The sequence below is a fragment of the Pungitius pungitius genome, chromosome 13, assembly GCF_949316345.1.
Source record: "Pungitius pungitius chromosome 13, fPunPun2.1, whole genome shotgun sequence".
NCBI classification, from domain to species: domain Eukaryota; kingdom Metazoa; phylum Chordata; class Actinopteri; order Perciformes; family Gasterosteidae; genus Pungitius; species Pungitius pungitius.
Genome location: NC_084912.1, coordinates 19,222,001 through 19,247,540, shown reverse-complemented (window position 1 = coordinate 19,247,540; position 25,540 = coordinate 19,222,001). Strand labels below are relative to the sequence as shown.

The window sequence follows — 25,540 nt, the reverse complement described above, 5'->3', positions numbered from 1 at the left end:
GTTTACATAGCCAAGTGAAGAATCCTTTAACAACAGCAGCAGCAGACATAAATAATAAATGCACTAATATTATAATTCATATTTGCCTAGTTGGGTTAATCTGAGGTGTTTGGGGGAAACCATATCATTTTGAACTCATCAGAAAAGGAGGGCACTGCTCCTGTAGGCGGAAGCCCTTCACTTGCATTAATTTGCTATTTTTTGCATACGGCCTGAAATGTTTGAATGAGCTCTCTAGGGGTTGCCGTCAGCCTAACCATGGCGGTGCTTACCACTTCAGTCTGTAGTGCTTTTCCACCATGATAAAAAGAGCTGTGTCTTTTTGTATGGGATGCCAGTGTGTTGGTTGAGCAAGGGGCATGGTTCGAAATCATCTTCAACAGCCGCTTACAAGCTATTGTGCAGAACATGCTGCGTCAAATGAGAACGCATCGGCACTTAAAACCCCCCAGCAAACTAAGACATCCTAAGGGGTTAATGTGTGCAATCATGTAATTTTACCTGTCAGTCAACCGTTCATTGACCAATACATTGTGTTGGTGAAGGAGTGTCTATGTTTGTATGTGAGAAAGATAGAGAAACATACTGAGGGAGACACACTGAGAAAGCACACACACATCTACTGCCAGCTGCAATTGACTAAGCATATCCAACAAATTTTAAATTCTCAACAAAAAATCTCCAAAAGTACTTTAGCTGGTGCTTTTGTTTAGAATATGCAGCCCAGCACTCATTTCCTGTTTCCATTTTCTAAGTATATTTTGTCATGACCTAGTAATTGCTTTCATTTTTACTTGCTGTTTTCATGCTGCTCTGTGGACGTCAACGTCCATTACCGCTTTTGTGAGCCAGTGGACTACGAAAGCGTACCAGGTGTTCCACACTTAAGTCCAGCTACTACCAGTGGCGGTTTCCAATAGAGGGCAATGAGGCGTCGCGCCACTTGGAGCGCCCCTCTTCAAGCCTAAAAAAAGAAATATTAATTCATAAAAAATGTCGAGATGTATGTTTTTTTTACATGGAATTCACCCAGTATTTGTATAATATGATATCTCCACAAAACATATGCTTTTCCTGCACGTTCCCCTGCCTGTCACGCAAAACCTGTGTTCATGGGCGTTCTCACTGCGCTAGGGGAAAACTCAGGATTTCCCTCAGAAAGAACCTAAGAAGAAATTTAGCCAATTGCTGATTAAATAAAGAACTGTGTGACATACAATTTAGCCAATCAGTGTTCTTAAATAGACTCAACCTGGGGCAACATTGGTGTTGCCCCAAGCTCGTGGGTTATCTTGTCAGGGACATTCCTGACTATAATAAGAAGGACATTGAGAGGTTTGCCAATAAGAAGGACAGAAGGGCAGAATTCCTCTTTTAAATAATCAGAAATAAACATCTATTATATTGAACAACAAATTAGTTTTGTTTTTGCTTGGATCAACAAATTGACTTTCATAGAACACTGTATGAGGACGTGGCAGGTGGAAAGTATGCCCAACGCTTTGTTGTCTTTAGCTGTTATGATAAATGAAAATGTTATGAAAATGTTTGCCTCGTTGTTTAACTTACATAAGATCAACAAAAACGTAGGAGACTACTGTTCAAATGTTTGTCCTTAAAAATAAAATGCCTCCACATTAAATATCTCCAAAAGGTTCAGCTTCATCTATCTTTGTCACTGTCAGTGAAACTGCATATTGAATTAATTCAGGTTTGGAATTTGTCACCACAGCTATTATAACTAAAACATTTTTGGAAACCTTCATTGCTGTATATTAAATCAAGTTACCGTTATCAAGAGCTTGAGTTCCATATGCTTTGGACTTGAAGGAGTTTTTCATTCAGCATAGATAATAACAAAAACATACAAGCTGTGATACTGCTTGTGCCTGTGATACAAAAGCTCACAAATTAAAAAAGCAAGAAAATACAGAATACAGATAAACCTATATGACTTCTCTAATTTCTCTAAAAACAGAAAGAAAGAAAAAACAGCCCTGTGGCTCTAACGTTACTCATCCATATTGTTGCTCAATCGTCTTCATCCGCTCTCCACAAACATCCGGTTCCTTCGTGTCACATGACCAGCTCTCTTCTGTCATCTGCGTTATTTGGAACCAGCTAGTAAAGCACATCGACCAACATTAGCTTCAGTGGTTTCCTATTCTTCATCTGACGATGGCAACATTGGTGGCAAACAGGGCGATGGACATCAACGGCTTAGCAGGAGCTGCGAGGACGCACACCCAGGCTGTGACCAGGAATTACATCTCTCAACCGAGACTAAGTACGTGACGCTATCGGACTGGAAGTAGCTGCAGATGTAGCTAACAAGGTTGTTGAGCTGCATTCAATGACAAGGAAACAGGATTCTGATCTGTTAGATACTCATAGAACTAGAAACGATTCTTCTTACGCTTCAGTTAAACACATTTGATTCGATTGTATCCAGAATAGGAATGCTCCGTAACGTTAGTAAGTTTCGGGATATGCATTAAAGAAAAACCAGATCTTTGACTTTAAATACGAGTGGTATACCTAGGTACCGTGAATGAATCATACGGGCTATGATGGAAAAAAATATTAATCACGATAAACAAGCTAGTGATGGCGGCTTTCACGCTTGAAATGGGATGCGGCCTATGGTAACAGATCCGTACAATAAACTGTGTTAATAAAACCAGCTTAAATGCTACATCTGCCGAAGAACTAAGCTAGCATGGTAGCTATAGTAGCTAGTCCAGAAGAATCATCGTTAATCATTTTAGTTCGTGTTACACTTAACTTTAACTTGAATCCTAAGTTATATGAAGCATACTCTAGCTACACGTTGTATGTTCGCTTAGGGATAAATGTCCCATTGCCACTATTTAGATGACTTGTTACAGGCTAACGTTACCGTTAGCCAAGTTAGCTAACTGAGTGTCACCGGTGCAATGGATTAGCGTTGGCCAACATTGCAGAGTGTCGACGGATCGACAGTCACACGAGTGACCACGACACCGTGTCGTGGTTCTATTCTATGTGCTGTTGATCTGAGTCTTTAGAGCGCCCCATATTGCTGTGGTAGTATTGTGTGGCGCTGTAGCAAAGTGATTTCTTCGACATGTTGCTAGCCTTGGGGTGTCGCTGAACAAACCGCTGGGATGATCTCTCATGTGATTCATGTCACATGAGAGATCATGTGACATGAGTCGGGTAGTGGTGTGGATAAGACCAGCGCTCTTGCTTGAAAGGTGTATATACTGATGATAAATAGTAGTTTTTTGCCATAAAAGTTGGGGTACTTGCCATGTATAGCGTAAGTGCTCTGTTTTTTAAGTGGCCATTTCAATCCATAAGGTGTCCGTGTTAAGTTTGTAACTGTAACGCTTAAAAATCTTTTTTGATCAAATATTTATTGAGTTTTTTTATTTGATCATGGGGGTTAAAGGGTTTGAAGTCCAGCCAATGCATTGTTTTATTGCAATTATTTGTTTTTTAGGGATGCTACTTAAAGGAAACTGATCAATTATTCCAATAACCTTTTGAGTGCCTGAAATGTCCCAATTCCTTAAACCCCAATTTGATGCCATTTTTTAAAACTTGTTAAATAACAATTATCCTTTGTTAAAAATAATGAATATACTTATTTGGACTTTTTGTATATGAATTTGTCATCAAATGACAGCAATGAGACTATTAGGCAGTAGTCTGCAGAATTGTTAGATTTTCTTTGAACCGAAATTAACAGAAAATGTAAATCAGACTCTTTCATTTTTATTTGATTTTCGTGTTAAGCAATATGTGAAGCAATGTCAAACAGTTTGACCATTCTGCAGAACGCTGTCTTTGCATCCGATTCACAGCTTCCACAGTTGGCTCTCTGTTGTGGAGCTGATTAATCCATGCTTCTGTGAAAACAAGAACATTTAAACCTTGAACATTTAACTACAGTCTCAACTAATTGTATTTTACCCAAATCGAGGATTTAATGGTTGATCAGAGCTGGCTAATGTTAGCTAACTAACGTGTGGGCTCCTGACCCAGATAGTTAAATCATTTCAAGATAATGAACACTTAAACACTCACTGTAGGTGACGGTATGTTGCGTCGGTCGTCTGGTGGTGAAGGGACACGTATTTCTTGATGTTTTCGCTCCCCTTGATAAAGTCAGCTGAATAATTCGCGGTGCTGTTTGACAACAACGTTGGCAGTTCGTTGTCAGCAAGTTCAAGTGCCTCGAGTGCCCTGGTCTTCCTCCACCCAAAGCTAATCTTCCATTTTTCGATGTCGATGGGTGCGTCGACTTTTTTCTTTTGAATCAGAGATAGTGATGGAGGCTGGATTTGCTCTCCGTCACTCACAGGTCTGATCAAGAAGTGCTGCTTTTTAATTTTTTTTGTAAGGACTTGATTCCTCACGCTCGCGCATTATCAGTCAAGGCGAGAATCAAAACATTCAATGGCAACTGGACCGGGTTATTACGGCTACAATGTTTTTGTAGTTAACTAATTTATAATTATTGTTAAAGGAAATTATGGGGGCATTTTTCGCCCCTTTCCTCGTTATTTCGGGGGCAGAATTGTATTTCTTGTGGGCAATCTTGTGGGCCCTTAGCCCTTGTGTATTTCCGACGCTGGTGAGACCTTTTAATTGCGCACTTACTGTAGTTCTGTGTCTGTGTATATATGGGGGGGGGGATTCAACATATTCTGTGAATAGAAGGTGAAAATCTATTTTTTGGCCATGCTGATTGCATTATTTCCATCAGTTGGTGTTATTTGTCAGTCTGCTCTTTGGACTTTGATTATACTGTTAAATACAGCCAGTGCCTTGAATCCAACAAGGTGATGTTCCCCCCCCTCCTTGGTGTATGTGCCAAAGAGGCAACCATGGGCTGAAAGCCTCTTAGAAAACTAGAAGGAAATTACTTAATGGAGCTCAGTCTGCCGGAAAGGTAAGCATAACGCATGCAACATTGGATAAAACACTTGTCCCTAAAACATCTAATCATCCTTCTTCTAAAATCCTCCTTATTTGCTGATTTGCTTGCCTTTTCCGCTCATCAAACCCATTACCAAATGGAAGCAGTCCATTTTGATGTTCAGGTGGCAATTCATAACCAAAGATTACCTCAAGTTACTGTTTGAAAACTTGACGACGTGCTCCTCAAATACTATAGGTGCTGCATTAACAATATGGCTAGAGCTTTTGGTCCTTTCTCCCTTATGCTGCTTTTTATATAAGAGTGGCATTCACTGTTTTAGGTCTGCAGGGTTAGATTTATCGATTTAAGCGCAAAACCATGTACAGGCTTCTTACGGTCATGAAAAACCTGGAAAAGTCATGGAATTTTAAAATACTAGTTTTCCGTCCTGGAAAAGTCATGGAAAAAAATAAAATCACACATTTTGGACAATTTGTTATATTTATATTTTCACGTGGTTCATTTAGGGATACGTTTCAAATAATTCATATGGTCTTGAAGAGAGAAGCTTAAAATATGAGCAGGACGCTAACATACTATAGTAGAAAAATAAAATAGTTATTTTATTAACTATTTTAACTATAATAGGGCGACTGCTAGCGAAGCTACTACAGGAACCCCTACAGAGGGCCACTGCTAGCGAAGCTACTACAGGAACCCCTACAGAGGGCGACTGCTAGCGAAGCTACTACAGGAACCCCATCAGAGGGCCACTGCTAGCGAAGCTACTACAGGAAGCCCTACAGAGGGCGACTGCTAGCGAAGCTACTACAGGAACCCCATCAGAGGGCCACTGCTAGCGAAGCTACTACAGGAACCCCATCAGAGGGCCACTGCTAGCGAAGCTACTACAGGAACCCCATCAGAGGGCCACTGCTAGCGAAGCTACTACAGGAACCCCATCAGAGGGCCACTGCTAGCGAAGCTACTACAGGAAGCCCTACAGAGGGCGACTGCTAGCGAAGCTACTACAGGAACCCCATCAGAGGGCCACTGCTAGCGAAGCTACTACAGGAACCCCATCAGAGGGCCACTGCTAGCGAAGCTACTACAGGAACCCCATCAGAGGGCCACTGCTAGCGAAGCTACTACAGGAAGCCCTACAGAGGGCGACTGCTAGCGAAGCTACTACAGGAACCCCATCAGAGGGCCACTGCTAGCGAAGCTACTACAGGAACCCCATCAGAGGGCCACTGCTAGCAATGGTATCAGGAAAACGCCTAATGATACTCTTCCATAGTGGATAATTGTAAACATAGAACACATACCTTCTTGGGGCCCTAATTGAATGTAGGGGAAACACTTTGTATACCTTTTTGGAATTCTCATTGTTAGTTTAAATATTTTCTCACTTTTTTTACGTATACAGAGTTTTCACAAACCTTTTGGTCATGGAAATTAAGTTTAAAGTCATGGATATCCGCTGGTCAAAATGTGTATGAACCCTGCACGTAATTTCCACAAAAGCAGATTATGAGTGCCATTTTGTCGAGCCAGCATGGAGTCCTCAGCAGGAGGGTTGAGAAGCTACGTCAGTCCAGATGCAGTTTAAATCCAGTCTAGGTTTCGATACTCTTTTTGTTCAGTAGTGTTGTAACTTTGGAACTTATTTTGTGTGTCCTGTTCCCACTTAAGTTATTACTTAATTTACCTCATTTTGTATGCTATGGGAATCCTATTTTGTGCCAGAGTGTATCGATGTACAAATACATATTGTAAATAAAAGTGTTCAAATAACGTGGTTTTAACATACCGAGGTCAGGTGAGATATTTAGAGTAGTGATGGAATTGTGCAATAATAGCTCATATTGTTTTGTATGTCAGCCCGTTGAAGATATTAGGAATTGTTACTACACAGGCCTCACTTGAAGTCATGAGACTTGGAGAATGATACTCCTCATGACGCATAACATGGAGGTGGACCCAATTCCCCCTCTGCTGAGTCAGCTGCCTTTAGCCTAACACCGGGCGTTAGGACCAAAAATAGTATTTTATAAAACTTAAGACTTAACTGTTTCTGGGTTGATATACATCTGGTGTCCCACTTTCGCCATATAAATGGGTTTCATAGACTAAATGGCAATTGGGGAGAATTAAATATTTATAGTGAATCAGTCGTTGAATTGGTGACTGCCTTGAAATACAGGGAAAACCAAAGTGCTGGCAGCTATGAAATAGAATGAAGACCTGACCGCTACAGATGGCCTCATAATTAGCCATGTCCCTGGTTACAGCAGACATGACCTCCATGTGTAGTGCACAAACCCAGAGTCAAGTTTGGACCTTTCAGACATCCCAAAAGATCACCGTGTAGGGCTAGTCCTTCACTGGCTTATTGACTTGACAGAGCTTTGTGAGAGGCAGCCGTTGACGAGCTGCTGTGGGATGGAGCAGGAAAATAAACAAATAAAGAGATTTCTCATCAGACCAAGTCTTTTCTTTTTAGAGGCCTTTGTCTCTCTCATGTCAAATGCGACAAAAGCTATTAGCCCACGAAATGGCTGCTCTTTGTTTTAGTAGTGCATTCTGTCATTTAGTGCTATGAAAAGACAGAGCAAGGCGCTATACTTCTTTGTGAAGATTTAATTAATGGTAATAATGTAGTCATGATAAACAAATGTCTCATCTGTCAGAATGAAAGTAATTTCTGTAAAATCCATGTTATTTTTGTAACGTTTTTATAATCCACATTCTAATTAGGCTTTAGCAGCTAGCTTGTCAGCAGAAGACACTCCGTGGGCGTTTCTTTTCATGAAGGAACATTGAAATGTAGGCTAAGGATTTGACACCGTGTCTGTCTATTGAATGAGCAGAAACCAATCCACATGAACAACACACTTCTTTTTCTGACCGTTCGTCATTCATTTCCTGACATTTTTCATCTCAACAACGGGTGGGTCATTTAGAGAAGTGCCTATTGTCTGGGGGAAAAAAATCCCCATGTATCATTCAGGTCATTCCGTTGCAGCAGTGATGATTGAGTGCAGTGAGTCCAGTGATGCTTTCTAAGTTGTTTTATGTGCTCACAATTGACACAATGCTGTACAATGTTCCTTAAGCCATGCCAGGGGATGATGGCATGTCTCGACATAGTGGGATAGAGATGGAAAAATAATAGTTTTATTTCCAAGGTGCTGAAATGCAGGTAGCCTGTCCCAGGCAGGCCCTAATAGACGTAATGCAGAGAAAATGTTGAGATAAGTATCTAAAAGTATTTAGGTTGTACCTCTTAAGATTCCCACCAGTATTATTCAGGCTCCTGAATGATCCTAAAGATTTTGGTTTAGGCCTCTTTGTAAAACTGGAGCTAGACTTTGATAATACCAGAGGACATGGAGTTGTAATTTAGGATATTTTTTATAAATCTATTATTGGTTGTTGTTTTAAAGCCTTACTTTTGTGTAACAAAACATTGTCTATTACATTGTAATTAGCAAAAAGTATAAAGCTTTTGGAAGTTGGCAGGTGACCTATTGTGCCAGACTGCGCCTCAACCACAGCGACTGGCTGTAAACTGTTGCTCTGTCAAAGCCCATCCTTGTAGCTATTGTAACCATAGCACCCCAGCACCTTTTGTGATGCAGCTGTTGTGTTAACCAGCTGTCTTTCTGCATAGACAGACCCCTTTTGTTCTTCTACTATACTACCCACCAGCAAAACGGCCTTGCAGACAAGAGCCCAACACTGTTTGCAAATTTCCTGGTTTGGGACTGATTACATTTTCTCCCAATCAGTGCAGTGATGTAGGCAGTCCTCTTTGTGGCGTACCTGCGTACCAACAGGGTTAAAGGTCTGTGTCTAAAGCACAGGCTGTTGTCAAATAGAAGGAAGGAGGTGTTGTAATAGAGTTAGAATTCTCACTAAGGACCTGTGCCTCAATGCTTCCTTTCTTATCACCTCTATTATGGGACCATCCTTCACCGAAAAGTGATGATCAAACTTTATTTCTTGAGCACCTTTGAGACAGGCGTAAAGCCTTACAAAAACTAAAATTCGACATCAAACAAGCAAAAATAAATGGTGATATTTTGTCTTGCATTTGGCTTACTTTTGTCTACAACCACAACGTATACGGTGATTAAATTGGATGATTGCAATAGCCAACAAATCTATCAATGTACATTGAATGTTGTATTATGGTTGTAAGAAAATCCCAACACCTTCAGTGGTTAATGGTGATCTTGCTTTGTGTTTGACCAGCTCCAGGAAGTGTTAAAATGATCAGCAGATGTTTATGGCTCTGTGCTTGACTCTCACGTGTCATTTTGGGCAAGTGCAGCTTTGTGCCTCCATCTAATCATCAAATTTGAAATGTAAAAGTGACCATGACGAAGCGGTGGGCGTGTGCATGATCGGAGCTGGTTGTAGGTTTGAGGCAATTAGCACTCCCATGTCCAAAGGGCTGGTGGGAATCCCTTGAAGTAGAGCCTACGACGTGATTGTGAAGGTGCACATCACAGCAGCAACTGCTTTGTAGCGCTCATTTATTGTCCGAATGATGATGCACCCCAGCTCCATCCCAGCCCCCCCAACCTCCCCTCAAGCTCACGCCCTCCTTTAGCTGGGAAATTGAATTGTGTTGGAATGCTCTGTGCCTCTTTTCTCTGGCACTTGAATGGGCTCTTTAGTATTTCACACCAAGGTGTCCTTTAGGGTGCGAGGTCAGGCTACCAAAACAGCTTCTAGTGGCGGATTAGGACCAATTAACATCTTTGTACACAAAGGGCTCTGGCAGCTGAACAGGCTGCAGGGTGACCCACACTGCTGTTGCATGCCAAGCCAGGGGACTGCTGCACTTGAGCTGAAGTAGCAAAAGAGGGGTGGAGAAAGTTTTCCAAACCTAATGGGAAATGTTGCTACTTCACACCTAATGGGCATATAGCCCATTGAGCAATCGTTATCTTGTGAAATGAGAAAGCAAACCACTATTTTTTTTAAGCATCACAGTTATACCCCATAGGCTACCGTGATTTTTTTTTCTTTCATATAATGATGCCCTTTTATATACGTCTATTGTTACCCCTTTAATCCCTCAGAAAATACCCATTCGATTAGTGTACACATTTCAGACTTCATGCCACCAAATGGCATAGACATTTGCTAAAAAGAATCAACCTTAAAAACCAGCCAGAAAAAAAGTAGCAATTTGTCACTTCATCCTGCAGATGGCAAACGTTGGTATAGAGTTCAACAATTAGAGGAAATTTGGCCCAATATCATTATTTGATCTAGGGTCTTCTAAAATACTTTGGTTTGGGAACAACTAACTGGTCTGCACTCAGCCACCCCCCCCCCCCCCCCCAAAAAAAAACAAAAAATAACCATCAATTCATCCCCAAAATCGATTCTTTCACCAAATAGAAAACCCTAAATGATATTTTTTACATTTTCTGTATAGTTCTTCTGTTAAGGTTGTCAAATGATATGACCATAGCACGTTAATGTCCTTTGGGGTTTACAAATAATAAAAATAATATACACTGGTAGTATTTGTGTTGCTTTGTTGTCGTATTTTTTGTAGATGTTTTAAAATGACGTTTACCTCCTTTTTAAATTAATTATGCAGTAGATTGATGGATTTGATTCGATTGAGATTCTTGTATAATTATGCCTGATTATCCCTGCATCCATTGTATCATCTGTCTTCAGTTACTAGCCCAATGCAGCTCTTTTGAGATGTGTAGTATTGCTGCCAACACAAAAATCAGCAATTTGTGAGGTGAAAAGGCGATGGCCATAGACAAACAAACAACCCAATGTTGTAAAAGAGATGGATTTTCCATAAAAGGACTTTTCATCTTATGTTTGCGTTTGGAAGCTGTCTACAGCTTTACTTAGGAAGATGTCAATCATTGACAATGTTTTTCACTGCGGAAGACTTTCATTATTAATTGGGACAAGTATGCTTTACTCATTGTAAGAATGTTAAGGAATTGGAGGCTTCCATCTGTCCTGCTCCATGGTTCAGAGAGATGGGCCATTGTTTCACAATCATTCTGGGCTATACACATGTAACCCTGTTGTGTTTCTTTTTGTGTTGCAATATTGATGATGTTTTAGAAAAATGATCTTGGTATTTTGTAGTTCTGCTGCTCTGAGGAATGTAAACTATACCAATACTGGATTTCTGAGCCCGTAACCTGATATTCGGTGTGAAATATCTGTGATGAGCTCATTTGTACTGGTATATTTGACTACGCACTACACAATGCCTTCCGTAATTATTCTCCCCTTGGACTTTTGTATGTATGAAATACAAAATGAATGCAAGGCACCGTACAATGAGATTTTAGGACTAAAAAAGGATAAATACATATCAGCTTTTTGAGGCATTATATCCATATTACACAATAATATTTAAATTACTTTATTTTGGAGAGGACATTTTTTATTTGTATTATTCTTTTATATATATATTTGTGATGCCCTTGGTTTCTATAAGAACACTTGAGCCATCTTTTCTCTTGCTCCCTCAATAGTCTCTGCCCCACTCTCCCACCAACACCTCCCACTCCACACACGCATACTGCCTGTCTGGCTAATGTGGCATGCAGATGTGTGCGGGAAATAGCTGCAATACTGTAGCACATTGACAGGTTATTCTTTTGGCCCCTGCCTTATTAGTGGATGCACCCCGCTAAGCTTTTGTGCTTTATGTTTCTACCAGCCTGCTCTAATTTCCTCCCGTCTTTGATATTGGCCCAGCTGCACGGATAACCTGATCCACAGATGGGTTGAATGCATCATTTATCACCAGCCTATGTGCAAAAAGGGCAACTCCTCTCAGTCTTCAGTTCACTGTGGCCCAGACTCACTTAAGGTGGGCCGTTCCAATTTTTCTTTTTTTAATAATTTTTTGGCAAAAGTTCAACAGCATTATTTTGCCATTTAACTGACTGTTTTTAAGCATGTATCCTTTAAAACTCGTATAGTTGGTCACCTACTCTGACTACAGCAGAAAGTGTTACTACTTTATTCAGAGAAATGATCCTTTTAGGTTCAGACCCCTTGCTCCTGTGTTTGTTTCGGTCCCTTCTGAAGGTCCGTCGTCACTCCAATTATCTATTTCAGTCTAACAGTAAAAGTGCTACTCCAAAGATCACTTGGAGGCACTCATGAACGCGTTAGTATGTCCAAACCAGTAATCAGTTTAAAGTTACTTGTTCAAGTCACTGTGCGTTTCTATTTTGTCATTAAGTCAAATATATATTTGATTTCTTGCGTCTCTGGGAGTGAAGCCGTAGACGCAGTCTATGACACAATAAAGTCACGTTTTTAGCACAGACCCACCACGCAGCCACACAAACAGGACTAGATAAAGTGAGTGTTTGCATAACCAGTTGTCTTTTTTTATGTTGAGGCAGCGGGTGTTCTCGGCTGCTGCTGAATGTATCACTAATAAAGTGACTTGTAATCTAATTTAGTGACTTTACAGATTACTCGATTTTAAAGGTAACAAAGTTACATAAGTAAGTAATCCGATTACTGGCAACACTGATGATGAATACATACAGTGCCTATAAAAGGCATTCAATGTGTGTCAAGAGATTGTAGAATAAAAACACCTGTTACTGGGAGGTCCACTCTGATTTTTTAATAGTCCTGCTAATAATGAAACAAAAGAACACTCCAAGCCATCATTAAGACACGGTAGGAATATGGCAGTATAAATCAGCCTAGAACCTTCCTTACACACCGAGTGACCGGCAAGAAGACTGTTGAGGGAGACCACCAACACACCTAGGACCACTCTGAAGGAGGTAATGCTTCAGTGGCTCAAATGGGAGACACTGTACTACAACACCTCACATCACCACGCACACACACACACACACACACATACATACACGCTCTGTGCAGTAGGCCTGGAGAGGCAGAGGGCAACGTAAATGCAGAAAGATATCACCAAATTCTGGAGGGTCATCTAACTGTCTGCAAGTGAACTACGAGTACGGAGAAGATTTTTTAGTTATTACAAGCTCGAGCATCCAGCAGAGCTCCACAGAGACTGTTCAAGACATGCAGAGTTCTGAGAGGTCAAGTCAAAGCCTCCATCTTCATCCAATGGACAACTTGTAGCTGGACTGAAAGAGGTGTTCACACCTGACCCTGAGTCAGCTGACCCATGCTGAGGGGGCGAATGGAGAGTGTCCAGATGTGGCAGCCTGATTGAGCCATATCCCCACACACTGCAGCCAAAGGGGCGTATATTAAATGGGAATGACAATCACACAATGGTATTTGTCAAGAAATGACCTAAAGAAATGAGGGAGCTCTCAGAAGTAATGGAGAAAGAGAATGCTGCTTCATTACGTTGATGGTAAAAGAAAGTTGAGGGAACTGTTTTTTTTTTTTTTTTTACCCTATATTTGTTATATATGTCCCTGAAGTTCTGGTGTTCTTTCACAACACTATCCTGCATTTATTGTGATTTAGGAAGGACGCAGTCAATTTCCAGTAACCTTCATCAATGATGGCCCTTCAACCAGTGTTCTATTATTTTGAGGCGCAGAAGTAACCACATGCTTGCGTAATTGTATGCACTATACAAGTGAGTCCCATGCATTTCTCCCTGACATTTGCCTTCCCCATGACATTTGGGCCCGGAAGTCCATGAAAGCTGTGAAAGGTCAGCTTGTGTAAAAAGTGTTGGATTTAGTGATGTCCATTTGTTCTGATGTATTTGTGGCTTTCAGTAGCCCAACGTAGCAGCCATGTTGTCCTTATTGCCTATGATCTGTCTATCAGCCTGTTGAAACAAACACATTAATGAACTATGGAACGCTTCTGTGTTTCAGCCTACTCCACTGTGTCTGGTGTAAATGGGCCCCTGGTGATCCTGGATAATGTGAAGGTGGGTCTGTTAAATTCATCAATGAGTTCTCCTACTATTATTGCTGTTTTCTTACTGTGAAAATCCATTTTGAGAATTATGAAATGTAAAGTGAATTTCAGTAGTCAAAGATAATGACCACTAGTTTATTATGACATAGGTCTACCCTTGTATTAAGTTAGTTTTCAGGCCGCTATAGTGAACCTCTGCTGAATTTCTTTGAACCAGTTCCCCAGATACGCTGAGATTGTCCACCTGACCCTGCCTGATGGCACCAAGAGGAGTGGACAGGTCCTGGAGGTGATCGGAAGCAAGGCAGTTGTCCAGGTGAGGCTGCTACACCTCCTCAACCGCTTCAATTTGTCCTCAACTAAGTCGCGATGAAGTACTTAGCAAAGCCATCCGGACAAAACATCCGCTGAGCGGGGGGCGCATTCGTATGCAGGCGATCGAACGCAGAGGCGTCCAGCTTCCAACCGCTTTTTTAATATGAACGTTAAGAGGACAGCAGACGGCAGAAGGTGCACCCCAAAATACCTTTTTCTTGCATTAGATATGTTTGAGTATTTCTGTCAGTCAGAACTTGAAGCAGACGGCGCTTGACGTGGCGGCACACAGGCACCTCCTTTGGAGACAGTAAAGTAAATGAAGTGTGACTTCATCTGTCTCATTCATATGACCAAATATAACTCTGGCTCCACTATTTAACTCTTTAAGACCTAATGTTTTGAATAAGGGGCACTCAAATGTTCACAGACATCAGCTTCCCACTTGACGTCTGTGGGCCCCCACGGCATCATGTGACGGACCCTGAAATTGTAATTTCACGTTTTGGCCACTTACCAGAAGCAGCCTGAACGCTCCTCGTGGGGGGGTTGGTTCCGTGTGGCACATCCTACAGAACCACGGGGGAGGACCACAACTGGTAACCAGTCTAGCAGCAGAGTTAGTGCTGAGCCTTGGATGCTGTGAAATGTGTCTGTCCCAGGAGTATAATTAAATTATTGGAATTGGCTTGCCATGAAATATACACCAGTGGCTTTGGTTATTTTACTGCTAGCTTCAGCAGGAGTTTAGTGTTTCTACCTGCTGAGAAATATCTTTAATCTGGCTCAAATGACATGCTAAAATTGTGCCATCACAGCCATGACAGTGCAACTTGTAATCTTAATGGCATGTTATGTCTGTTTGTTCAGGTGTTTGAGGGGACATCCGGCATCGATGCCAAGAAGACGGCGTGCGAGTTCACTGGTGATATCTTGCGTACCCCAGTGTCAGAGGACATGCTTGGTATGACAACCGGAATTTCAAACTCCATATTTAAGTAAACCACAATAACTTGTGGTTTACTTAAATATGGAGTTTACATATAACTATTACATATAACATATTTACATATAACTACACATATAACTATGTGGATTAGTCCACAGTTAAGGTTTGTTCGCAGGTATCCTTCTATATTTGTTATACAAAGATCACAATTTAAAAGCATGTTGAACGCTATTTAAGTTGTCGTGCTGCATTTCACTTGAATATGCTCATTTTACTTACTTTGAAAATCTACCGTGTAGTTAGTGGTTAAAGAAAAACAGCCTGTTTTTGTCTAAATGTTCTTGAATGTTTCATCTTAGCAAAGCACAAGGTTAACTGTATTTCAAAAGCTTTTGTTTTTTCTAGTATCATTGATCACGTCCATGAGTTTATAATCACTTGTTACTTGTAGATTCAACGAGAGCCACTCTTGCAAAACAGAATAGAGCATATGTGGTTGCAAGCATCATCTAATGAATTTCATTTTACCTGTGTTTTCCACTGATTATCTTTGAAACAAACCAAATGTTTCACAGAATAAAATCTTCCTCTTTCAGGGCGTGTGTTCAATGGCTCGGGTAAACCTATTGACCGTGGGCCCACTGTTCTGGCTGAGGACTACCTGGACATCATGGGTATGACCTCAGTGACCTGTTGTTTTCTAGGATAATTATATCGTAATAATAGTGACACATTACGTTAGTGAGTTGGGCCATTGACTCCAATTCCTTAATAACTAACAGGATTCCAGTGATTTGTCTGATAGTTTTTTCAATGGGTTTCAGGTCAGCCCATCAACCCTCAGTGTCGTATCTACCCCGAGGAGATGATCCAGACTGGCATCTCTGCCATCGATGGCATGAACAGCATTGCCAGAGGACAGAAGATCCCCATTTTCTCTGCTGCTGGGCTGCCCCACAATGAGGTGAGACCTCCAAACCAGTTCATTTTACACGCTACAAGCAGGATTCCTCTCATTGCTGATTCCCAACATCCTGTTAATCCTTTCTGAATGAAAGTAAATCTCATCTCAATGCAAACACTTCCATTAATGTAAATTAAATCTTTACCAAATGTTTTGCTCTTGATGTGCCAACATTCAATTCAATTCATTTTATTTTGTATAGCCCAAAATTACAAATTTTCCTCAGAGGGCTTTGCAGTCTGTACACATGCAACATCCTCTGTCCTGAAACCCTCACATCGGCACAGGAAAAACTCCCCAAAATATGAAAAAACCCTTCAATGGGGAAAAAAGGGAAGAAACCTTAGGGAGAACGTCAGAGGAGGGATCCCTCTCCCGGGATGGACAGACTGCAATGGATGTCATGTGTACAGAATCAACAATGTAAAAGATGTACAATACATTCAATTTCTCTAACAGAAATGATACGAGTAATTGCAAGTAGCAGAACAAGTGTACGGCAGGACCACTGCAGGGACAACCACCATCAGATAGAACCACCATCCACAGAGGCTTCTGTGGGGAGGGAGAGCAGAAAGATGTTGGTTTATGATGACAGTAATATGAATCATATTTAAAGTAATGATGATGGCAGCAGCAGGTGTCAGCAGAGCCAGGAGTCAGAAGTCAGAACCGGGGTCCGCACGGAACTATGATCCACGGAGACCTGCTAGGCGAGAAAGCACAAAGAACTCCCAGAAAGAAGCTAAATTAGTGATGTACATTAATAAAACATGGATGATTGTGGAAGGAGAGAGTGAGAGGGGCTCGGTGTGTCCTAAGAAGTCCCCCGGCAGTCTAAGCCTAGAGCAGCTTAACTAAGGGCTGGTCCAGGCTAACCTGAGCCAGCCCTAACTATAAGCAATATCAAAGAGGAACGTTTTAAGCTTTATCTTAAATGAGCTGACCGAGTCTGCCCCCCAGACTGAAAGTGGAAGCTGGTTCCACAAAAGAGGAGCTTGATAACTGAAGCCTCTGGCCCCCATCGTACTACAACATCTAAGGTTCTGGTTTCTGTAGCAGCCTTCCAATGGAAATGTTTAACATTGATGACATGTGTCATTCATGTGTGTCAGCTATTTTCCTCTGTGTCCCATGACAACCGTTTTACTTCTGCTTCCTTTCCACAATAGAAGTGCATGACTCAGTTGTCCCACTTAATTACAAGTGTGTTTCATACTGAAATATCTCCTGTAGTATTGGGCTGTTGAGATAAAGTCAAACATGTGACTGAAACTAATTGGGTAGTGCTGTAGTCATGGTTACCAAATTGAATATCACAAGAAAGCGAGTTCCTCAACAGAAAAAGCAGCCTGTTCATAGGGTGGGTGCCTCAAATACACAGACCTTGAAATTATAAACTTGATGGATTTTGATTACTGGGGAAGCTTTATCTGAAATTCCTGTGTTGTTCTCTCTATTCACAAAAAAACTCAGGCCATGTTTTTTTAAATAAAGATTTTACTGTTAAAAAGCCTAAAATATACCATTTCCAAATGATTCCGGGAGAAACAAAGTCTGGGTCAGTCTCTGAGCTCTCATCATGTTCAGTGTGAGGCCCGGTGTGGACCCTGACCATGCAGAGCGTTTAGCTTAAGCTGCTGTGGTGAACCAACACCCTAGTGGTAAAATCAGTCGGACTCTAAAGCTCAACAAGTGAAATTCGGTCATAGCGTCGCTCTTTTTAACCACAGATTGTTACATGCGCATAAATGCATCCGTGAAGCCCGAATGATCAAAAGGGTCCCACCGCAAAAGCGGGCAAATATCCACGCAGAGCCATGTCCGCCTAATGATGAGCCGCTTGTCGTGCCATCGGCCTGCTATAAAACTTGGCTCATTGTTTCAGGGCGCACATGTCACGGAGGGCATTCATGTGGCGGTCTCTATAGGCCAGGTGCCTGAACTCGGGGGACAGGGAGAGGTCAGGCCGGATCAACACCAGGGCTGTGACAGTGTTTGATAGGCGTGAAATTCCTCTTTCCTTCCATGGATTCATCAAGTATCACACAGATTCAGTGGCATCAGTAAATACTTATTTGTGGTTGGTGGTGTTTCTAAAAGTCTCTCTCTCTCCCAGATTGCTGCCCAGATCTGTCGCCAGGCCGGCCTGGTCCAGAAGTCCAAGGATGTGATGGACTACAGTTCTGAGAACTTTGCCATTGTCTTTGCGGCTATGGGGGTAAGCAGCCACACTGCAGCCCCCAGCATCTGTGACTCTAATCCCCTTGTAACCCCGACGTGACACCTCGTCCCCTCTCTCCCGCCCTGCTGTCTTTCTTTTTTTCACTAGGTGATTTAACCTTTAAGTCCCTCTTGTTACTTCTGCCCCTCTGAGCATATCCCTGTTCATGTAGACCGGTTACTAATTCAACAGGCCCTTTAATGTGCTCAGACTTGCACTATCAAGTTCTCTCCTCCTCCTCCTCCTCAGCTGTTCATCTGATTGTGACAGGTTGGCCTGTGACACACACACACACACACACACACACACTTGCTAAACACTAATCCCCTCTTCCACTTCTTGAAAAATTCACTTTCCATTGTGGCCACTCTAGGCGGAGAGAAGCAATGTTAATAGGGATGTATACACGTCAACAATTGAATATTAATTTCTTTAAAGGACAATCTGAAGGTCATTGGGTTCACAGTTACTGCAATGCATCAGTTTATTAGTAAAACAACCCCACCAAGTTCAAACACAAAAACCTTCTTTTTGCCCACAGTCCAAATGTCTTTCCAGCAATGGGTATTTTGAGGTGAAGTCTGTTATGTCTGTTATGTTTAATATTTGCAGTCTAAATGGGGCTTATTTTATTTTTAAATGGTTGCAGAGGAGTGACCCAGTTTTCCCCACATCATTCACTTTAGGTCAACATGGAAACTGCCCGCTTCTTCAAATCAGATTTTGAGGAGAATGGCTCCATGGACAACGTCTGCCTTTTCCTCAACCTGGCCAATGACCCCACGTAAGATTCACAAGAGAAAGCAACCGAAACCAGCGTGTATGGTTATCATTTGGTTATTGACTCTCAATGGTGTTCCATGTTTACTCTTTTTGTAAAATGTAGGAGCATCTTTGAGTTAAATATGTACAATAGAATAATTGTTTCTTTTTTTTTAATGAACAATTAGCATTGAGCGTATAATCACCCCCCGCCTGGCGCTGACGTCAGCAGAGTACCTGGCCTACCAGTGTGAGAAGCACGTTCTGGTCATCTTGACTGACATGAGCTCCTATGCCGAGGCCCTGAGAGAGGTACCCCCACCAACCAGAATATTGTTTATTTAACGCTCTGTCATATTGTCTGAGCTGTTCCTTGATACTCTGGTGACTGCCATTCACTTTTACCACTTCTGAAAGGACTGTCCAGCATTTTGAAAATGTTACTCAAATTCGAGAAAATGATCTTGTGTTAGGAGCGTTGTTCAGCTGGTTAGTGAACATTTGAAGTGCTTGTAAGTATTCTCTTGCAGGATGCTGCATGTGGGATGTAATAAGAATAAATTAGAGTGTTTTTTGTTGGTATATTTCTGATTACGTAAGTCTGTATAACCTTTTGGTTTTCTTAGTATGCTAGACAGGTGGCAATTGTACACTAAGTCTTATTGACAGAAGGATCTAGTACGTACGGAATCCTCTCTGAAGACAAAGCACCAGGCCGCGGGCTAGCACACCAATGTAAATCCTCTTTAGCGTTAACACTCTCGTATGTATTGTGCCTTCTGCTGAAAGGGAGGATCTTGTGTCCTTCGATCACACCTTTACTTTATTCTTGTCCGGTGAGGAGTTGGCCCTCTTTTAAATCGCTCTAAAGTTTCTGTGCTAATTCTTTTATGCAGCCCTGTTTGCTGTCTCAATACGCTTGCAGCACAATGCCGGTTTTTTAAAGGTCCCTCTCCATAGGTTATTCCTTCTGTATTTGTCCATAACCTTGGCACCAATAGTCTGCTGGGACTTGATGGGTATTTCAGCCCCTACAAAGGGGAGAAATTACCATTTAACTCCTGCTCCCATTCACGCGTGCGAAGGTTGAGTTCTGCTTTTAATATACAGTTTGTAAGTGTTTAGCCTGCCCATCAATCCGAGGATGAAGGGGAAGCGTTTTTTTCCCACTTGCTCTCAATTCTCTTTACTTTGGGAACACGGATTTGCTTTCGGTCATTTTTGAATGACGAGCTGTTTGCCTCTTGTGAAAGTAATCCATTTAATTGATGTAGCGATTAAATGTTTTCAAACTTAATGAATTGTAAAGGCATGTTAACAAATTAGTTTTCTTCAATTATGCTTATCACAGCTCTCATGTCGCACTCCCACTGACTTCCCTCTCCTCACCCGTAGGTCTCTGCGGCCCGAGAGGAAGTGCCCGGTCGTAGAGGCTTTCCTGGATACATGTATACTGATCTGGCAACCATCTACGAACGTGCCGGCCGAGTGGAGGGTAGAAATGGCTCAATCACCCAGATCCCCATTCTCACGATGCCCAATGATGGTACGATGGTCACTAATATGCTGCATCTTTGCTCCTGCTGATAAAAAGCTCTTTCCTAAACATCTTGGAAAGTCATTGTTTGGATTACTGAAGTAGGCATCTCCAAATGGACTGAGGAGACATTTTGATGCAGTTGCAGTTACCATAGCAACGCTTATGAAGAGCCTACTTCTATCTAGTTGAATAGGAGTGCCCCCATTACAGCATCAGAGGCAGGTGATTGCTTTTACTAAACACTGCTGGTATTCCCGAGAGCTCTCGGTTTAGAGTGAAGCTCTTTACAATTTTGGGCTCTATATATATATATATATATATATATATATATATATATATATATATATATATGAGCAAGTGATTTGCATTGAGTCTCAACTATAAATGTTTTTTACTCTAAATGTAATCTCAACTGAGGCCTTATATCAACAGAATATATAGCACAATTATTTCTGTGATTAATTACATATTTGTGCCTCCAACAGACATCACCCATCCAATTCCTGATCTGACTGGATACATCACAGAGGGTCAGGTCTACGTTGACAGACAGCTGCACAACAGACAGGTATCCACCAATCTTCATCCCTTTTTTAAATACATTTCATCCAACTTGGGGCATAAAACTGTTACTCCGGCCATTTTTATTTGCATTTGCTTATATGATCAGATAACTAAATATCACAATTCTGTGTATTCCGTTAGGTTCACCTGTAAGAAAATACTTTTCTTGAATAACATTCTTTGCTTAAAATCGTATTATTTGGCATATAGTTCCTCAATGCCACGGGGGATGTAAACAGAAATAAAAAGGTCGCCATGGCATTCACCAGTAGGCTGTAGGCTACAAGTGGAGGCCTGCTTTTCCTTCTAAATTGGCACCATTGTGTCAGTACCAAATGTGTCAATTTGGTTTTTAGAGCTCCCAAGGATGTATTGACACCTATCACCGGATTACTGTAGGCAAACCTTGGTCATTCTCATTCAGGAGTGTCTTTTATTGGATTTGAGTGGATTTTCGGTTCAGTCAGCACATCTGAAAATATGTGTGTTCAGCTTTGATTGAGATGTAACTTTGAGAAAAAGCTGAAATACACTAACCCCGTCTTGATTTTTATGGTGTCGGAAATGTTTAAAAAGCCAATATAAATAATTCCTCCCCTTTACATTTCTAGTAAGCAAACTGCACACTAATAGTGCTACACTTCCACAATCCAACCTACTGTACACATTGAGAATCCCTTTTATCTCAGGCAGCTTTAGGAGGAAGCTCAGCTGACGTACCTTCCCTGTGAGACATGTCTTCCCACTGCAGTGGAAAGGTCTATCCCCATTAGATAGCTAGACAGAGAGAATGAAGAATGAGGTGGAACTCAATACTCTCTCACCTGTCCACATATGCATGACAAAGTCCCGAAATAAAACTGGACTTTGGAGTTTTAGTGAAATATTTGCACTTTTTCCATTAACAATTCTCATGATTGTATTTCAGATTTACCCACCTATCAATGTGTTACCCTCACTGTCCCGTCTGATGAAGTCGGCCATTGGTGAGGGGATGACCAGGAAAGACCACGCTGACGTTTCGAACCAGCTGGTAAACAATCGTACCTCCTCGTACCGAAGAATGTGTCCTGTAACCTGGACAGAACGTTTTCCTGCATGAAGAGGAGTGAACATCTCATGACCTGTCAACATTGTGAATGTGTCTGCAGTATGCCTGCTATGCCATTGGTAAGGACGTCCAGGCGATGAAGGCCGTGGTGGGAGAAGAGGCCCTCACCTCTGACGATCTGCTCTACCTTGAGTTCCTACAGAAGTTTGAGAAGAACTTCATTGCTCAGGGTAAGCAGATGCAGCCATTCACCCATGTTCAGTCTTATCTCTGTATTAGTTACAGAGGTGGTATTTCGCCATCCTTTATAACTGTATACCTGGCATTCTGAGTGTTAGCTAATTGACAGAAAATGAATCACCAGTCTTTTTATATAATTAAATGTATGAATTGTTTGTTGGTCAGACAAGGCACTGCATGTGAAAGGAGACGTTGGCCCTGGGACATGAAACAGAACGGGCATTTTCACTTTTTCAAAATAATTTAATCGATGGATTGTAAAATGGTAACAATTAAATGCATAGGAAGCTGTAATTGGATACATTCATTACATTACATGTCATTTAGCTGACGCTTTTTTCCAAAGCGACTTACAATAACTGCATTTCCACATAGAGATACAAACTCAGAAAGAGGTGTCATGATTTTAGAGCAGTGATTCTCAACTGATGGTAATTAACCATCCTGAATATAAAATTCAGCTTATGAACTTGATTTTGAATAAATTTGAGAAGTTGAGAATGTTCCTCGATTTGTCGCTTGTCATTAAGGGGTGATGGTGGGTCCCGGAGCCAGACCAGTTGAGAACCACTGTTTTAGAGAATTATTTGGCAAACAACTGTATTACATACAGACCTCGAACAGATTGTTCTTTTATAACATAGTGGGCAGTGGAACTGTCGTTTAAATGCCAAAAATTAAAATGTCAGCATGGGGCAATGTAAGACACTACTTCATAGTGATGAGCAAGGAAAGTGGGAATTGTGGCTCTGCGAAAGAGTTCTTGTGATCTAAAGTCAAATGTTATTTAGATCCCTGCAGGATGTGAAGTTTAGTGAGCAAATGAATGTAGGGATGAAAAATGTGGCACTTTGAAATTGTGTGTGGGTGTGTTTGTGATTCAGTTTTCATGCAGTCTAGGCAACCTTTTCTAAAAAAAAACGTGTTCACTTTTCAGTTAATTGCTGTCACAATTTAGCAACCATTATCATCCATGGTAATTGACTTTTAATTGCAGATGGCACAATCTGTACTGTGCAACATGATGCTATTGTTACTGTTTCAAGTAAAGCCATAAATGTACATTAGTATTTACCTCCTAGAAATAAGATCAGGAATCATGTAGGTGCCATAAAAGTTCCGAATTGTAGTCTCCTCCTCCATTTTTCCGAGCATTGTTTACTTGTGGTGTAGACGCCACGTGTGCATCAATCTGCCCCTTCTGATTGGATTGTAACCAGCACTCGTCTCCCTCAGGCCCGTACGACAACAGGACCGTGTATGAAACCCTGGACATCGGCTGGCAGCTGCTGCGAATCTTCCCCAAGGAGATGCTCAAGAGGATTCCTCAGAGCACCCTAGCTGAATTTTATCCCAGGGAGTCTGCCGCCCGTCACTGAGGCACACAGAAGGATGCCCTGGTTCTCCTCCAATTCATCCTGGTTACCCACCATCTTCTGTTCCCATGGGTTCCTTCCTTTCATCTCTCCCTCCATCCATGCAGCTCCAGGGGCTTGGAGATGAGATGCTGTCAGCCATCCCAAACCGCCCCTTCCTTAACTGTTCTTACCGACCTGCTTCCTCGAGTGAGAACAGACTAACCCTCCCCTGCTGTAGATGTACTGTTGTGTAGCTATGTATTTGTGGTTGTAATTGTCTATCTCTTGATGTTAAAAAAAGAACATATCCTACGCATAATAAATTAGTTCTTTATTAAAAAAGATGTCTGCGTATCAAAGGGTCAAATATGGTACTCCTACTGCGGGGGTCAGTCAGCACTCTGGAAAAATGCTTAGGATATTTACGTTGTTCTGTTGTGAAAAAATGACTAAGATTATATTAAACATTCCCTTCTGTCTGCAAATGCTAATTCTTTGTTGTGCAACAGTATTGGTTGTGTGCGGTAATCTGTCCGTGAATAAATTAAATTATATGAATCTGCTGTCCCATTTTTATCCACTTCACCACATAACTCACCCACGTAAACCTCAGCAATGAGGTGGAATTTGTTAGTTATGGTCACTACTGATCCACAGATCAGCTAAGAAAACATTCAAATAATTTAATAAGATATTATGTAATAATCGTCTTAAGTCACTAGAATATCAATGTCTAGTCTTTAAAACCAAAACTTTCCCAAAGGGCTGCCATCAGGCAGTGTTGGCTGGTGTAAAATGTGCTAGGTAGAGCAATTGAATCAATTCCAGCATACATCTAGGTTTGATTTGATGCAAAACAATAAAGGTATCAGAAACTGATAAAACTAACTTGCAGTCAAATATTTAAGAAAAGGAAAAGTAAGCATTTTTCTTCCCCTCACAAGCAATTCAGTGCTAAAATATATATATAATTGGTCATCAAATAATGATCTAAGAACGATAATTGTACTGTCTATATCTGTCGTCTCGTCTGCTTCAATAGCAATAAAATGTGTGCACCTGTAGAACCTCAACCAGCTGTCGATACCAGCCTTTGCAAGAACCCGCAAGCTTGGCGCAAAACCAACCAGGCTGAGTCTGTTTAAGGACGCTGATTGGCTAAATTGTATGTCACACATGTTTTTATTTAATCAGCAGTTTGCTAAAGGGCTTCTAGACCCGCCTCCTGCAGGCAATCTTGAGGTATCCCCTAGCACAGCTAAAACACGCATGAAGACAGGACAAGTACTTTGCAGCATGTTCCAGCTCTCACAACTTGTTTTGGGATAGAGGGGGTTTTTGTTGTTTATTTTCATCTTGGCAGCTAAGAGTTATGAAAAGGTCATACACTTCAGGTCATACAATCCAGAATCGATTTGTTTTGCTTGGCACTTTTGGATTTTTTAAATCAAAAAGCCTTTTATTTCTTAGTTTTTTCTTAAAAATGAAAGTAATGTAGATGATATATATTCAGGTCCATTGGTTTTTCTCTGCTGATATTTGTGAATGTGCTGACTGATATCCGCCATCAGGTGTCGCCTTTGAGCCAATCGGCCCGTAAAAAAAACAACAGTTGTGTTTTAAGTCTAGTATCCTCAGCACAAATATATATTTTTCTAGTCGATGAAAGCAAATATACTGCTTTGTTTAATGTTAAAATAAAGTCACTCTGAATCAAACAACTACCAGCATGGGGCTCAGACTACAAAGGTTTCAACATT

At 41.3% G+C, this 25,540-nt stretch overlaps 1 protein-coding gene across 1 annotated transcript; it reads left to right on the top strand.

Moving 5' to 3' along the window:
- Positions 1–2,055: 2,055 nt before the first annotated feature.
- atp6v1ba (ATPase, H+ transporting, lysosomal, V1 subunit B, member a) lies at positions 2,056–24,338 on the top strand. Its single transcript, XM_037465777.2, has 14 exons — positions 2,056–2,287; positions 13,768–13,823; positions 14,031–14,129; positions 14,999–15,092; positions 15,674–15,751; positions 15,902–16,041; positions 18,161–18,262; positions 18,952–19,049; positions 19,216–19,339; positions 20,423–20,573; positions 21,053–21,135; positions 22,060–22,164; positions 22,283–22,412; positions 23,659–24,338. Exons 1-14 carry the CDS (start codon positions 2,179–2,181, stop codon positions 23,799–23,801), a joined length of 1,512 nt encoding a protein of 503 aa, XP_037321674.1. The 5' UTR covers positions 2,056–2,178; the 3' UTR covers positions 23,802–24,338.
- Positions 24,339–25,540: the final 1,202 nt, after the last annotated feature.